At 41.6% G+C, this 17,189-nt stretch overlaps 1 protein-coding gene across 1 annotated transcript; it reads right to left on the reverse strand.

Annotated features, from left to right (window-relative positions):
* Nucleotides 1-1,046: 1,046 nt before the first annotated feature.
* LOC306816615 (uncharacterized protein) lies at nt 1,047-13,613 on the reverse strand (the record flags this gene model as incomplete). Its single annotated transcript, XM_079333028.1, is given in 12 exon segments — nt 1,047-1,345; nt 1,348-2,055; nt 2,441-2,501; nt 3,155-3,161; nt 3,721-3,798; nt 3,878-3,911; nt 9,651-9,796; nt 10,577-10,714; nt 11,213-11,319; nt 11,425-11,594; nt 11,854-11,972; nt 13,237-13,613. Coding segments are annotated over 12 exon segments (2,070 nt in total), but the record flags the coding sequence as incomplete, so codon positions are not given.
* Nucleotides 13,614-17,189: the final 3,576 nt, after the last annotated feature.

The raw sequence follows: 17,189 nt of genomic DNA on the forward strand, positions 1-17,189 counted from the left end.
TTACTACCTATTAGCACTTAAGAGAAACAGCAGCTTTTTGGAGTTGTCTCAGTGAGGGTTACTTTCACCTTTAGGCCTGCCTGCTTTCTGCCACCAGTGGACTTTGTTAAAAAGCAATTTATTTTTTCATATTTTATTGCTTTAATACAATTTTACTTTAGAACTGCCAATGTTTCCTCATCTTCTTTCCTCCATTATTCTACTGTCTGGCATTTTACAATTCCCTGCCAGCCAAGCTAATACAGTGTTAATGAACACGACAACCTTTTAATTGTCCACCCCATGGAGAACTGGGCCTATTTCTTCACCCAAGGTGCCGAAATGTTAAATTCCATTCTGAGCTCCAAAGAAAAAGCATTTATTAGGGAAACTTGTCCATTCCTTCCCTTATCCCAAAAGTCATGAAGCCAAACTTATGTGAAAACCATACCATGCCTCACTCAACCCCGCCCAGTCTTCTCACATCCCTCACCCCATGGCCCTGCTCCTCAACAGCTCTGCCTGCTTCCATCATGTGTTACATTTCTCCCCAAATGCTCCTTCCCCATATGCTTCCTAGTGCCTTCCATACAGGGCTAAGACCATGCAACTCATCTCTCTCTTCTTGATAGCCAAGCCCTTCTCCGCAAAAATTCCTGCCTTCAGAACAGGGAAGGAGCACCTCAGCTACCATCTGTGTCAGCCTCTCCATTCCCCAAGTTCATTGTCCAACCATTATCACCTCTCAGTAGGCCTAAGTTCCATGCCCTGTTAATATTTCATCGTGTCTGGGTGTGGGGTAGAAGTAATTTGCTCCACTGCCCCTTGAGATGCTACAGAAGATTCCAGACCCCTCTATCCAGGCCTCTGCCTCTCCTGCTGTAGGTCTAACAGGACACCTGCCTTATTCCTGTCTAAAATGCCCTCTGAAAAAGCTAACGTCAAAAATGAATGATGAAAAGATGTGTGAAAAATAAGCATTAAAATAAATCCAGTTTACTATGTGTTTCTTACCTATATGACCATTAGAAAATACCCTTGTGATTTAATCATTCTTATATACTTACTTCAGTACTTGAATGAAATGCTGCTCTCCAATCTTCTTCTTGCTCATTTAAGTGCAAGTTTTCACTTTCTTGTTTCAGTGCTTTACAGACATTATCATCTACTCCTTCATATTCCTCTTCAGTATCTTCACCATCCACATGTTCAGGTTTGACAGAGGTTGGTCTTTCATCTTCAGGTCCTGGGTTTTTTTCTGCTAACCAAGAATTATTGCCACTTTCAAAGCTATCACTGAAGTTGGACTTTTCCTCCTTAACACCACAACTATTTAAGACAGGCTGAGGTATCTCTTTTTCCAGTCTGTCATTTCAGAGCCTGCAAAACAGGAGTCAGCCTTCTTATGAAATGTCTCCTCAATCATGCTTTTCCTGTTCAGGCTTTCTTGCATATCTTGCAGATTATTTCCATTTTGAAAGACAGCTTGTTTTGGTACTGACTTGCAAGATATTTCATTCTTCACGATCTTAGGAGACATTGCCGTTTTATTTCCTTGAAACTTTTCACAAGACCCAGCTATGAAAGACACTGCAGTATCAACAGAATCCTTCACTTTTCCATCATGTTCTTTAGTTATTTCATGATCATCACAGACATCTCCAGTTCCACACTGAGCATCCCCTTCATGCTTAGCTTTATTGAAATACTCTAATTTCTGATTCATTTCCCCTTTAGATTCTGTTTTATCTTGTTCCAGTATTTCGTTAGACTGAGTTTCTTCATCTTCCGGCTCTTCCTCCTCCTTTTCATCTTCAGTAAAATCTTCATCCTCCTCCTCCTCCTCCTCCTCATAACCTTCATTACCATCTCCATAGTCATTTTCTTCCTCCTCCTCCTTTTCCTCCTCGTCCTCTTCCTCCTCCAATTCTTCATCCAGGTTGCATGCAGCTGAGACATCTTGATTAAAAAATTCTTCACTGTCTCCTTTGTTCACATTTGCACCTGATGGGATTCTTTCTTTGAGACTTTTCTTTGGCGACTTAGGACTTTCAATTCTAGAACCACCACCATCATCTTAAAACAAGAAAAGAAAAGAAAAATGCATATGAACAGAAGGAATTATGTAAACAGTAATCGGAATGTTATCAGATTAATGTACAAAATGTACATTAATGTACATAATGTACATAAGAGGAGCCATTTGGGAATATTTAGAAATGGAGAAATTAGGTTGGGCAGGATGGACGATGAACTTGATGAAGGAAAAGGACTTAAGAGGGGATTAATATCTTCATTTTAATTACTTTATTCTGAATTATTAACATCATAAATGTTTACAAATGCTACTTTCCTCATTTACTATTTAAACAAAAACCCCGAAATCAACAAAAAAAAAAACCTACTTAGCAAGTCCATGTTATACATCAGTACATCATGCTACCATTTGCAAATAACTTACTGTTTTTCCTGAACTGCTGTGAAGCACTCATTAACAGTGTCAGGCTTGGCTTCTGCAGCTTCTGTAAATAAAGATGTAAGAATTTTTTTTTAAACAGTAACAACAACAAATCCTTTGTTCACATGAAATCTTCAACAGTAAATATAATCAGAATGTCCTTAGGATAGTGCCAGCTCTATCCTGTACTTCTAACTACACAAACACTCCTCTCATATCCAATTCAGTAAGTATTTCACACTCTGCAGGCACCCTTCTGTAAACTGTTTCCAAAAATGCTCATGTGCATAGAAATCTGTTTCTAATATTTGTAATACTTAAGTAAAATTAAATTAGATTTAAAAGTGCATTTTCAGGATGCTTACTTGCAAATGTGTGCAAGGTAAGTAACTATTAAGATCCCCATACTTAATGCATAAATTTAGTCCCTGCAAGAACACTTAAAAATAAAAAACCCTAAATTTCAAAATCATTGCAGGAAAAAGTATCATTTCTATTTCAATCATTGCAAGAAAAGGAAATCAAGTAAAATCTAAACATGCTTGCATCTCCAGCACTACAGAGTGGGTTGAACTACCACACTCAGGTTCCACATCACTGCATAATGCCAGTGCAACAGAGTTGATGCTCCAGACATCACTCAGAAGCTGATCATTCTAAGGATCATTAGTAAAAACAGCAGGCATGAGAGCTTGTAACTAACAAAAAGAGTACTACCCGAGCACTGAAAAAAAAAAGAGGAAAAACATGCAGTGGGAGATCACATGCAAGTACCGAATGTCATCTTACAGAAGAAAATAGATGAGCCATTTGAGTAACTCATTTGCTCATTGAGCACTCTTGAAGAACCTGCTGAGGAAAGGAGAACTAGGTGATGAAGGATTTTTGTAGATCTTGATCAAGAAATGCTCTTTATCACTTAGGAATCTGTCCCCAAATTTACAGAAAACAGTAACAATGATTAAAGCAGAACAGGATAGGTTATAATAACAACTTGCACATTTTTGAGGTCTGCAAATCTGACTCCCATGAACAAGAAAAAAATAGAACTATATGGTTATCTTGTCACCTACTGCTTTTTGGCTCCAAATTACAAATCTACTGCATATTGTGTCACAGCTACAGATCCTTTAGAAAAAACTCACAGTAGAAGGAAGGCTGGTAGGCCAGAGATTGCTTTAAATAGAAAACAATCTTGACTGGAGCTGCAGTTTCTTTCAGTTCCAAAGAAAATTTGCCTTCAAGCCCCTTCTTTTTACAGGGTATTTTTCCTGTAAATGCACCATAGCTTGGGGGTAAAATCAAGTTCTTCTTCCTCAGAAGTATGCCAACTGTCATCGTTCCCCTCTTTCTCAGAGCTTCTTTAAAAGCAAAGCAAAATGAGTACTGTGTCTCTCAAGTCATTCCTCAGCTAAGTGTTTGATATTTTTCAAGTCTCACCTTATTGAGTCTCCTTGGGAGAAGTCATCTATTGCTGTTCAAACATTAATCAACAAATTGAAATTAAATTTAGCATGCTAAAAATTAACCATTTAAAATTAAATATTGAACATGGACAACTTTACACATCATAACAGAATGATGCTTTGGGAAGTAAATTCAGTACAGGGAGGCATAAATGACTGCATTTCCAAAACAACACTGAATTAAAAAAAAAAAAAAAAAAGGAAATAAAAAGACCAGAGCTATATCTCTTTTGGACTCTTATACCTAGAAGTTTAGAAAACACAGAAACACACCTAAACTTAAAAAAAAAAAAAAAAAAAAAAGAATTAAAAAAGCATACCTTTAATATCCTACATTAGTAAACAGATAACAAAATGGTGGTGGTTTAGCAAGACATTAAGAACTTACAAAGTACTCATCTTACACACAAGTACACATCACTAGCAGAGATTTATTCTTTTATGTAGCATTATATATAACGTTACACTAGGTATTCCACTATCTGCTGGTCTATTCAGTTCCAGATTATTTTGCAAAGATAATGAAAATCAAAAAGCACAATCAAGCTCTAAAGCTCAAGCAGAAGAATCAGCAACTGTACACTGCATCAAAAAGAGAACTCAGCAGATGAAAGTGGCAAACCCAGGGCACTCTACAGCACACTCCAAGCTTTCAGCAGTATTACAAACATGACTTGCATGTAGGATAATAGGATAAATCACATCAGAAGGAACCTCGGGAAGTCTCCTAGCCAGCCTTCTCAAAGTGAGCTCAGTCATGAGGTCAGATAAGGTTGGTCAGGGCTTTATCCAGTCTGGTCTTAAACACCTCCAAGGAGGCAGACTATACAATCTCTCTGTTTTACTCTTCCCATTTGATTAGAAACTATTGTGTTGCCATTTATGCCTCTTATGTCTCCTCCTCCTGTCATGTACCACTTGGAAGCACCTGGCTTTGTCTTCTCACATGTACTGGAAGCTGCTCCTAGATCCCCTGCAAATTCATTTCTCTAGACTGAAAAAACCCCCAGTTTTCTCAACCTGTCCTCAAAGGGCAAATATTCCTGTCCCTGATGAATCTGATGGCCTTCTACTGAACTTGCTCACTGCTGAAAGACAGATCTCTCTTGCACTGGAGGCTCCAATTTCACCCAGAGCACTGGACACAATCCAGAGAGTGCCGAGTGGAGCTGGGTAATCACTTTCCTCAATCTCTTGGCTATGCTGCTCTTAATACAACTCAGGGCACTGTTGCCAGGGCATCCTGCTGCTGGCTCATTCTCAGCTCCCTCTGCCAAGACCCACTAGGCTTTCTCACCAAGGCATCTCTCCTGCTAGACAGTGCCAGCATGCTTTGTAACAAGGGCTTGTACCTCTGTGTGCAGACTTTGCATTTGCCCTGGCTGAATTTTGCTAGACAGGCCTGACAGTTCATTTACACAGCCTGTCAGAGTAAAAGCCTCTGAATGATTGCACTGTCCTGAAGTGCATCTACTGATCCTCCCAACTTAGGGCTATTTGCAAGCTTGATGAGAGCACACTCTAGCACATCACTGATCTACCAAAGAAACCTGAACTCTAGGAATCCAGCTTCAAGAGTGCTAGAACCTCTCAACTATCAACAGTTAAGATGAAATAGAAAGGCTCTTCAATTTCAAAAACAGAAGGGGTAAACAAACACAACTTCCACACAGTAGCTATTTCAGCATTTGCCAAATTCTTGCTAACTATCATAACAACCAATCCAAGGACTTTGGCACAATCATTAAAGGGAATAGAAAACAAAGGCATATCATGCCTGATCTCCTCTGCTACCATTAAACACATAAGAGCATGACATTTTTTTCTGTTCCAAAGACAGAGTACATGTGAGAATTTGGATGGGTACCTCTCCTGACCTGCACTGGCCTTTTAGACAATGAAATACAGTCTATGTCACGCAGAGAAAAACCTAGAAACTGAAACAAGGACAAGCTAACCATCAAAATACCAACACAGTCTCTAACTTCCACTGTTTCCTATTGCAAACACACAATATTTAAATAATATTAATTAGTTGTACATACCACAGCATCCTGTAAATTCACTCAGTACCAGCATACTAACCTACCTGCTGATGTCCCAAGCCAAATAAAAATTTCTCCACCAGTGTGGAGCAGTCACTTATCACTCTCGATGGGTGACTTCAGTTATACTTTCAATTAGTACAGCTGCAAGTCATCAAAAGAGCTGAGTAAATTTTCTGAAATTTTGATTCCAATGAATAGATAAGATCAGCTGGGTAGAGCATGGTGATAATAATACCAAGTTTGTGGGTTCAATCCCTGTATGAGCCATTCACTCAAGAGCTGCACCTGATGATCTTTGTGGGTCCCTTCTAACTCTGAATACTCGCTCATCTGTGAATAGTAACTTTAAGCAATGATCAAGACCAAGTCACATCATCCTTTAGAAGGCAAGAGAGAAAGTTTATGAGCTACCTTTCAGACAGAGCTCTGATTACAATAGAAATGGGATCTAGAAAAGCAGTTTCTGGGGACTACTTGCTTCTACTTTAATTCAAGCCCATTTCCATTTCAGAGTAACAGAAGGGCTTATTTAAAAAATTATTTACTATCACCAATGACACAAAGCAAACACTAAATTCAATAGTAAAGAACCAAAGCAAAACATGCAAACAAACAAAATCACACAAAGCCTGCCCTCAAATGTAGTTCATAGAACCAGTACCACCAAAATAGGGACCTCTGGGATAATAAACATCATAGATGTGTTGCTATTTGTATACTGTACAACATGGTTCATATTTTGAATGCTACTGTATAAAATACCTTTCCTTGATTTTCCTGTTCTTGAGGTCTGGTTAGGAGATTGTTGCATTCCTATATCCATTTAGGAAAAGGCATGGAAAGGACAGATGGAACAATGACATCAGAATAAACTGGAATTGCCAGAAACTCGCAAAACAGAAGCAGAACGTCAAAACAGCTACAGCAATGTGAGAACATACTGTGACTACCAGCCTATTCTACAGTTAAACTGCTGCAAAGAACCCAACCACAATCTACAGAACTCTGCTCTCAAGGGACAGTGTCAAACTAACTTAATGGACTCGCTCCAAACAAAACATCCATATTTCAGTATTCTGAAACACATTATCAGAAATACACTCTCGTGATAATTTTCTATTTCCCTCAAATTGACTACTCCTTGTCTAGCAAAGATGAAAAATAAATTCCTCCATGGTTGTAGAGTGCATTACACATACAGCACACACAACATTCCTTATTCTAAGCATCTCAAAATCCCTATGTCTCAAGAACCAAACTCTGGAGACTATCCAGAAGTTTCAAGAAAATCTTGGCTCCTTGTGCTCAGATAAGCATGCAACTTTGAGACATTATTTTATTTACACACACTCATCTTAAGTAACACTCATCTTAAATTCCAGTTTTATCAGTTTTTAGTTATCCCTCCCTAAAAAGGAACCCAGGAACTTGTTGCCTTAAACCAGCATATCTTAAAAGTTGTGTCGGTTGGTGCCTAATACAAACACAGGCCACTTCTACCTCACTTTGAAGAGTCCTGCTTCCATTCATTTGACCATGCTGCACCATCTCCATACAAAAGCTATGCCACCAGACACTACAAGAAGGCAGCATGTTCCCCCTACATAGAGGGGGCTATACAGCAGGCCACAACTGGACCAAAATGGATGTCTCATGCATATGTATTTGTGTGCACCTATCTATGTGCTGTGCAACACAAGTTCAGAATAGAAATCACTATGCATCTGCTCTACCCATCCCACTTAGTAAAATTCTCTATTTAAGGCAAAAAAATCATTCTGTTATTGCAGCTGACACCAAATTTCTTCATGATGTAACAATTATCTCGGAGCAGAACAGAGTCCTGCTAATATGGATTTTACCACACGGGATGAAAATGGCAAAATTACTTGTAGCAAAACAAAATACATTTAAAGAGTTAGGAAAGGACCTCATGATGGTTTCTCAACCCTTGTACATTTCTGAGTTTTCTGAAGAGATAATACAGGACAGCTTTTTACTGACCTTGGGAGATAGAAATCACCAAAGCAATTAATTCTTTTCTAAGAGCTCTATGATGGAAACCCAACAGTTCCCGTAGGGACCCAGCAACAATACATCACACAGTAAATACTTCAATAAACAAAAGCCAACTTTTCAACTAGGTTGAATTGCTCATTAGAAGAGAGTATTTTGAAAAACATTCAACAAGTGCAAAAGCAGCAAAAGGAACAAGGACAACACTGAAGATCCCAGAAAAATTGTGCAGAAGAGCAACAGAAATGAAAATAATTCCAAAATGGGTTTCTCTGTTCTCCTGAGATCATTCCAAATTTTCCTCTTGCAGAGGCTCTGAAGTCTGTTACTGCAGCATATCAGTACAACTCTCACCATACAGGACCTGTACTTTCTGTGAGCAAGCTAGAGATTGCAGAATTAATGCAGGTAAATATTCTCTGTATGTCAGTAATCTCTCCAAGACAGTAACAGTGGGCACTGTTTGGGCAAAATTAATATTTTCCTGATTAAACCACCTGCACCAAAACCTTTAAAATAGAAACATTTCCTGCAATTTAACAAGAAACTTTCCAAATCACTGACTGCGTCAAATCAAGCGTTCCCAAATCAAAGGAACAAAGTCTGACTCTAAATTAAATTCCTGCATCTTCCTAAAGTCAGTGAGGAAAAATATCCCATATTTTGCCCATTTTTCTTGACATATTTAAAAATGGAGTAAGGAACTGTATTGAAAGGAATAATGAACTATGTTTGACCACCGTCTTCTGCCCATTTGCCACATAGTTCCAAAATAACACCCTTAAAAATCTGGAAGGAATAAAATCTCCCATTTGTAGGGCTTGAGATGTAAAGTACAAGGCAAACTATTTCATTTATACTAAGGTATTCATTTTCTAAGATTCCTCTAAGACTCTGAGCTCATTCTAGGAATTCTAAAATTCTTCTAGGACTCGTATTTTTAGAACTTACTGAAGGAGCTAATTTTTTGATCATAAGGCAATTTAATTCCTTTTCTGGATTACAAGGTAATAATTATTTTCTAAAAAAAATCATAAAAATTACTGAAAGTGGAAGAAAAGCATTATCTTTATTGTAAATCAAACTATGTTCTAGTAAATATATCATACACAGACACTGCAATGTTATTGCCGACAAAGTTACTTTTCCAAGATAATATTTGCTAAGTATGTCTCTATGTGAAAATGGATGGAACTGATTTTGAGAAATAGGACATGAAAATCAACAAGACACGTACCTTTCTGCTCATTTTGCTGTTGCTTCCCAACTACAGAAAGAGGAACAACTACTCAGGTGGAACCCACTGCTTTTGTAATTGGATTTTCACAATCTGAGTTGCCATCTCTAGGTAAATGCACACACTCGAGAAGTAAAAACACTTCTGCCATGTTCTTTCCCTATCCTCCTTCTCTCTTAAGGAAAACCCATAGAGATGGGCAGCCTGACAGACAGAAAGTAACAACTGTAAGAAGTGAACACAGAATGCAAAACAAATGCTTTCACAGACTGACAAGTAACACTTCCAACTATCATCAAATAACCACATTCACAAAGCTTGTACTGCTCCATCTGATGCCTCCACTAAAACCAACAGTGAACACAGTAAGCACTAACAATACAAACCCACTAAGAAAAGGCCACACTGATTGTCCTCATGAGCTACTCCATAGCCAAGGGTCTAACCTCCTCTATCCACAGCAGGTGCACCCAGTGTAAAGCCAGCAGCTGCTGCCCCATGTGGAGTGCCAAGTGCTGTGATGCCTCGTGCACCACCACCTGCAGAAGCTTCTCCTGTGTTTTCCCAGTCTGCAAATTCTGCCAGTTGTTTACTAAGACCGTACAGAGAAAGAGAGGAAATACATTAGGTAAAAAATAATCACTAACCTGCATATGCTATTTAAGAGAAGAGTTAACAGCCACTTCTTATCCAATCTACTCTTATCCTGTCCTTAGCCATATGGATTTATATACTCATGTGCCCTTACTGCATGACTATTACACATTTTGATATTCACTACAGTCAGATTGACTCTAGAGTCATATTCAAATCTATGAGGGTATTAACTCCTGCTTGCTACCTATCAAGTTTCACCTCTGGATAAATGTACATAGACATATTTAAGTTTTTATATGAACCAAATGTGAGCTTAGCAAGAAAACCTGAAATCTAACAGAGAACTCCGGGTAAAAATTTCCACAACTTCCAAGTAAACACTAGACACTGGAATGATACAGATCAGAAGGCAAGAGGAAATGGCCAGAAGTTGTGCCAGGGAACGTTAAACTGGATATTAAGAAAAATTAATTCAATGAAAAGGCTGTCAGGCATTAGAACAGACTGACCAGGGAAGCTGTTGAGTCACCAGCCCTGGAGGTATTTGAAAGATGTGCCAGACTGGCACTTAGGGACATGGTTCAGTGGTGGGCTTGCAGTGTTAGGTCCATTCTTAGAGGCCGTTCCCAATCTCAAAGATTCTATGAATACATCACTGAGCACACTTTTAACACAAGTCGTAGCACACTATTAAACCTTGATCCTGTTATCAAAAAGCATTAAAAACTACAGTGATAACTGAGAACTTACTCAAATGATACAGTTTAAGATTTACCTAGAATATCCATGAATAACAGCATAATCCTCAGCTGTCCATCCATTAGTGTCTTTCTGGGAAACATCAGCACCATACTGAAGAAGAACCTTTATCAGACTAAGCTCTCCACCAGAAGCAGCAGTCATAAGTGGAGTTCTGAAAGATCCAAGAAATATGATATGAAATAGATTGTTTTACACAAAGACTGTAATTATTTTTCTTTCTGTTTGCCCTCAAAAAAGTACTCTCTCCATTACTTTAAAATGAAAAATGGAAAAGAAAAAGCATTTTTCATTAAGAGAAACAATTACATGTTTAATCTTAAAGCTTCCACACAGACAACACTTACAAACTCTACTACTATGCAGGAGATAGCTTTTCAATTTGAGGGAATAGCACTGAGCTAGTCACAGGCTTCCTGCCAGAAAGGCCATCACAGGCAGTAACATTTTGCAAACATTTTGTTGTGGAAAACATCGAATGAGATATGACAGCAAGCCACTGAGGTATGACCATCCTTCACAAATCACACACAAGTAACTGCTTCTCTGTGGCTCCTTGTTTTGTATCTTTTCAGACCTCATTCCCATGCCTCTCTCAAACCAATCTGAAGAATATTAAAGACACCAATGTGAAGTTTGGACAGCCCCTCACCTTTCACATTGATCTCGAGCATGCACATCAGCTCCTTTTTTAAGAAGAAACTCCACTGTTTCTTCATGATGTTCGGACACAGCAAGAATAAGAGGGGTACATCCCTCCTTAAAGGACATATAAAGTTAAAAAACAAATTAAAACAAACAAACAAAACTTCAAGAAAAATAGGAACACAACTTTTAGAAAGCAATTCATTAACAAAATATTACCTTCTTTTGGGCATCAATACTGGCATTATGCTCAAGTAACAGCCCTGCTACAGTACTATTACTAGACAGGACAGCCAGGTGAAGGGCAGTATTGCCATCAGCATCTGCCAGATTTGGGTCAGCACCGTGTTCTAGTAGAACAGCCACACATTTTTCTTGCTGGCACTGTACTGCCTGGAAACAAAAAAGAAAAAAATTCCAGCATTTGCACTTCACTTTGTTGCCATTTCCCCATCTTCCTAATCCTGGGAATTACGAGCCCCTCATAATTAGATTATGTTAGAATATGTTAGATTAGCTAACATATGCCCATTCCACACCAATCACAATATGCATGATTTTACAATGGTCTACATAAAGAATACTGACAAAGACATCATTTACTTCAAAATCACTAAGTCTCACTTGCAAGAAGATACCATCATCCACGAAGCTTCATCAGTGGCGATCTGTTATCATTGTCAAAAAGATTCAGCTTACACTTGTTTTCTACTAGATACATAACTACATCCACATGGCCATTTGCACAAGCAAGATGCAGAGCTGTCCTAAAAAGTAAAGAAATTGAATTAGCACAGACAGGGATCATTTCAGGCTTTTTTGATCAACATACGACCACAAGTTTCACTTTGCAAATCTCAAGCTAAAGAACCCACTCCATCACCAGCAGCTGCACACCAAATGATTGGGACTTGCTAGCAAGGGGGCAATACTGTCTTTCCACAACATATAACCAGCACAGGAAAACTTACCTGTTTCATTCAATTTCTTGCCAGAAAGAAAAGCAGTCCTTCAAACCACAACATCTTGGCTCTCATGTCAATTAACCAGTTTACTTGTACACAAAGACACTATCATCGAAGAAGTCCTTGCATGTGTTTCCTCCTGTCAAGCTAGGTGGTTTTAGGGCAATAGAACTAGATGAGTTTTATTGCTGCCACAAGTCCTGCCTTCTGGACAGCCAGCCTAGGAAGCTGAGCTACTCTGAGCTAAAACCAGCATCTCTTCAGAATATGACAAAGGATTTGACTCTGAGCTTTTTCAGAAAAGGTGATTCCCTTTGGCTTATGACACATCACTAGGAACTATGCTGCAGCTCAGGGCTTCTCCTTCATTTAGGACTGTTAAGTGCTTGCTGTGCTTGACACACCTATCAGAAGCCACAGCTTCTCCTGCAAGTCACAAGATCTTCCAGTCCAAGGTACTGATTAGCTGGACCAAAGTCTCAGAGCAAAAAACGAACTGCCACCTAAAACCCCACTGTGGCTTAGCCTGCCACATCACACTCACAAAATACAACTGTGCGAGCGGCATCAACACACAGCATATTTATTTTGCATCACGATTCCTTCCTAACCGCAGTGTCCATCTTTCTTAAGTTGCTCCTAGCTGAGGCAGTGCATCCTTCGGGCCCAACTACTGAACCCCCACGCTGAGGTGAATAGATAGGTGCGATTACACTCAGACGTCCAAGCCCGGCTGGAGAATGGCCAGAGGAGAAAGGCTCCTCTTGCATCTCCCCTTTGCCAGGCTAGGAGCTCGCTTCCACCCCTGCGCCCCTGGGCAAGGACATACAACTCCGGCAATGAGGACACTGAGGGGGCCGCGTCGAAAAAGGTAAGGCAACAGCTGGCCGAATTCAAGGGCTTTTCGGCAGCACAAGCCTGATTCCCACGGCCGGCCAAGGGCTGCGGCGACCGCACTCCCACTCCTCGCAGCGACGCTGCCGTCCGCTCCTGAGCAGCGGAGCTCCCGGGGCTGCTGCAGCCGCACACGGGGCTCCGGAGACCGTCCCGCGGCTCTCGCCCTTACCGCCCCGCCTTGTCCCGCCCGTCGATGCCGTATTTCTTCAGTCCCTGCCGCACCTGGGCCAGGTCGCCGCTGGCGGCCGCACGGTGGAGCTTGCCCGGCTCCTTCTGCCCAAGCTCGTAGGCACCAGCAGGGCAGGGAAGGGAGGCACTGCCGCACGGCGGCTGCCCCTTCCTCTTCCTCCCGAACCCGAAGATCCTCTTCATCCCGCAGCAGGAACGCGGGCACAGTCCCGTCCAGGGAGAGCGCCGGCGGGCTGTAGCGTGCCTCCAGCAGGGACAGGGGAAGGGAGGTGCCGGCAGCGACCTCGACTCGATGCGGCTCCTTCGGAGCACACCTCAGGCTCAGCAGCAGCTCCGGGGCACGGCCCGCGGCCGCCGCCCCCGCTAGCCCCGACCCCCGCTGGCGCACGGCCGGCCCCGCGCACGCGCAGGAGGGCAGCGGCGGGCGGGCCCGCCCAGGCGCGGGGGAGTCGGGGACGGAATGGCGCTCGGAGGGAATTAGTGTCTCCGGGCATTCAGAGCTGCGCGGCTGCTGCTGTCAGCCTTGGGCGAGTGGGTGGCAAGAACAGACAGCAAGGATTAATGCAGGAGGAAAGAGGATGGAGCGGAGCTTCAGATACCATCTGGTTAGGTGCCTGATCAGATGCCGAGGAACACGTCTGGTCCAGCTGGGCTCGCAAGCTGCCGAGCGATGCAGCTTAAGCGTTGGGCGGGAGCCCAACAAGAGGCCGTGAACTGCCAACCCTCGGGATATCCAAGGGCGCGAAGATGGGTGACGCTAGTGCGGTGAACAGACTCTGAGAGACGCAGCTGGAGCCTGGAATTGCCGACCTTTTGGGTTCCGAAGGAGATGAAGACTGGTGACACCGGCGAAGACGCTGGATATGGAGAGGGGGGGGAAGAGCCTTAGACTCGGGCGGAAGAGAGAGACTGGGTGAGGAGGCGACTGTGAGGCTGTAGAAGCCCCGAGGTTCTTTATGCAGGTGCTCTCCTCAGAGGCAGCAGCTTGAGCTGTTCCTGTGTTACTGCACGTGAAATATGGAACGAGAACTCCTTGGAACTGTAGCAGTGTGTACGGCTCAGCTGTGAGGGCTTCAATGACTTCCATAACTTCAGTAAACTATTTCTGCTCTCACTTTGGACTTCCAGATGCTTTAACTTCAATAAAGTTCAGCTCGGACTTATTTTGCACAGGCTTTGTTTTCTTGCTTGTATTAATTTTGCACCCCTTTCCAATAGTAAAGTCTCGTCACTCAGTCCCAGCAGCACCGTGCTTGAAATCCATTTAATCGACTTTATAAACATTTAATAGAGTTTATAAACAAGTTTTCACATCTGAAATGAAGGGAAACTATAGATACTCTATAAAAGAAAAATTGTCCACACCATTTCATTCAAAATTTATAATTTTTGGTTAGAACTTCTCTTTTGGTCTGCAAACAGGATCCTTGGGCAAATGGAATTTCTTTGAATCTTGAGCAAATCCAGTTCCAACGTCAGCAGTGACTGTGGAGAAAGGAGACAACATTCCTTACGTTGCTTTTACAGCATACAAGAAGAAATAAAGCACTGTAAGAAGATTTGACATAACTTGAGGGTCTCTGAACCTGAATGAGACTTCAAAATTTCCAAGGACACCTAACAAGGGAAGAGCTGGGCAAAAAGGAAGAAATGCATTTTGTGCACATTTGTTTATCAGTCAACAGCATTTGTAAAGCTAATGACAGATGTTGTGGAGGCTACACAGTGAACATCTGGGCCTCCACAGGACTCCAGTGGCCCTTAACAGTGCTTGTTAGCATAGCTCCTGCAGAGCTCTTCAGCCTCAAGTCTTTGCTTTCCTTAAACATTCAAAGCTGTGCTTTATGGGAACACTACAGCTACACAGCTGCAGTCCCTGCCAAGCAATGACTCTGGAGGACCAGCTATCCTGAAGCAGGTGGATTTCCTCTTCCTGGCCTGAAATTGTAGAGTGTGTTTTATGCCCCATGTTACAAGCACTGAACTCGTGCTTGCCTAAACACTACTGAACAATCTCTTCCTGAAGGAATGTTGTCTTTTGTCCCTGATCAAGTGCTTCTTACTTATTCAAAACAAGACTGCCAAAAGGCTAGGCTACAAAGACAAGCCGTGAATCATAGCAAGAAAAATCAAGATCTAACAGCAGAGAACATGTATGGTAGGGCTCAGTACTGAATGCAATCCATGTACAGGGAAGGAAGTCTAGAAAGATCTATAAAAATCTGGGGGCTTCTTTGATGTTTTTGCTGGAAATTAACTCTAGTGAAGGGCAACTTCATCTTCAACCAAGTGCTTCTGTTTGAGCCAGTGGATGATGTTTTTTTGTTGGTTTTTTCCAGGCAAGTGCATAACATTCTATGCAATGTTTTGGGAAGCAGGAACTTCTCAAATTCCAGTCTAAACTGGACAGCTAGCAGGAAAACATCTCTGTGCTTAGCAGAGGAGGTTGAAAGTAATGGCTTGAAAGCTGTCAAGACATAGAAACAGTCACCTTTTTCCTTAAAAACACTCCTAATGTAATGACACATTACCTCTTTCCAGTTCCTTAGTGATTTTTTCAACCAGTTCCTGACGTGCCTAGAATTATACAAAAACCATACAGTTAAGACATAATATGACCTAAATGTAACTTCTAAAACTCCTAAAACATTCTTACGTTGTCTCTGTTACAGAGACAACGTGATAAAACCTAAAAGTATCATGGCAAATGGAGATGATGGCCTGTGATGGGCAAGAAGATGCCAAAGGCCTTGGACCACGTGAGCTGTGTGGAGAGGCTGAGAGAGCTGTGCCTGTTTCTTAGACAAAGCTCAGTGGTGCCACCTTGTCTGTGTGTATTAACTGCCAGGAGGGTGGAGTAACAGAGATGGAGCCAAACTCCTCTCAGTGGTGCCAAAAGGATACACCCCCCCCCCCCCCCCCCCCAAGCCTCAAGTATTTTTTAAGCATGGACAAGCAGCAGTAAAATCCTGGGGAAAGGGATCCCCCTAGAACATGAGACAATATGGACCAATAAAGGATTTTAACTTCATGCTAAGAGGGAGAACCTTGCATACTGCCACTGTCCAGCAGCAGTCAAGAATGGCATTTCAAAATGCTTACCTTGACCACAGGGGTTTCAAGCGTCTTTCTTGATGAGATCTTCTCACGTTTCCTTGGGAAGCTGTCTCCTGCAGTCTGACTGCTGTCCAGACCTGAACACACCCAGAGGATCTTAGCATTGATTTTTTCAAGTGTCTGGTAGGTTCTGAAACGTTCCAAAGCACACAAACAGTTACCTTTGGTAGGAACACTTTCCCAAAGTTAGTCTCCAGGTCCTTGAGTATTATTTGACATATGAGATGAAGAGCCTCCAAATATAGCACACCATTTGACCTGAGCTTGTTTGGAGGGCCTGTTTCTAAGACATCACAGCAGGTGCAAGGAGCAGCAAGTGTCAGCAACATTTAGGACTGCTCAGCATGAGGGCTTCAGAGCCTTCTGTGAAAGCCATGTGTTTACATAGCTTCTTCTGGAAGGCACCAGTATAAGAACTCTGGGCTGGCCCCCCTTCCCAAGGGAAGCTCAAAGCTCAGAGCCACTGCTTAAACAGAAGCCAATAAAGATAATTTCTAGTTTTCCTTTGCAGAATCCAATGCTCTTTTTTGAGGGGCCTATTCAGACATTATTGATGGCAGCAATGATGGCAGAACTAATCTTTCTTTCCTATTCATACTCAAAGAGTAATGGCCATGAAGTTAATCTTTGGTATGGTATGCAGAATGAAGAAATTACAAAGAGTGCTAAAAAAAAGCTAGCAGTTAAAACAATATCAACCTGAAAGTATGCTGTTAATGCAAAAATGTTGCTACTGTGGTGTTCCTGCTGAAATACTACAGACAAATGAAGAGAAGGCTGATGAAGGGGAAGGGTCTTGCACCACAATTATGGCAT

Source organism: Erithacus rubecula, assembly GCF_903797595.1.
Source record: "Erithacus rubecula genome assembly, contig: scaffold_737_arrow_ctg1, whole genome shotgun sequence".
NCBI lineage: Eukaryota > Metazoa > Chordata > Aves > Passeriformes > Muscicapidae > Erithacus > Erithacus rubecula.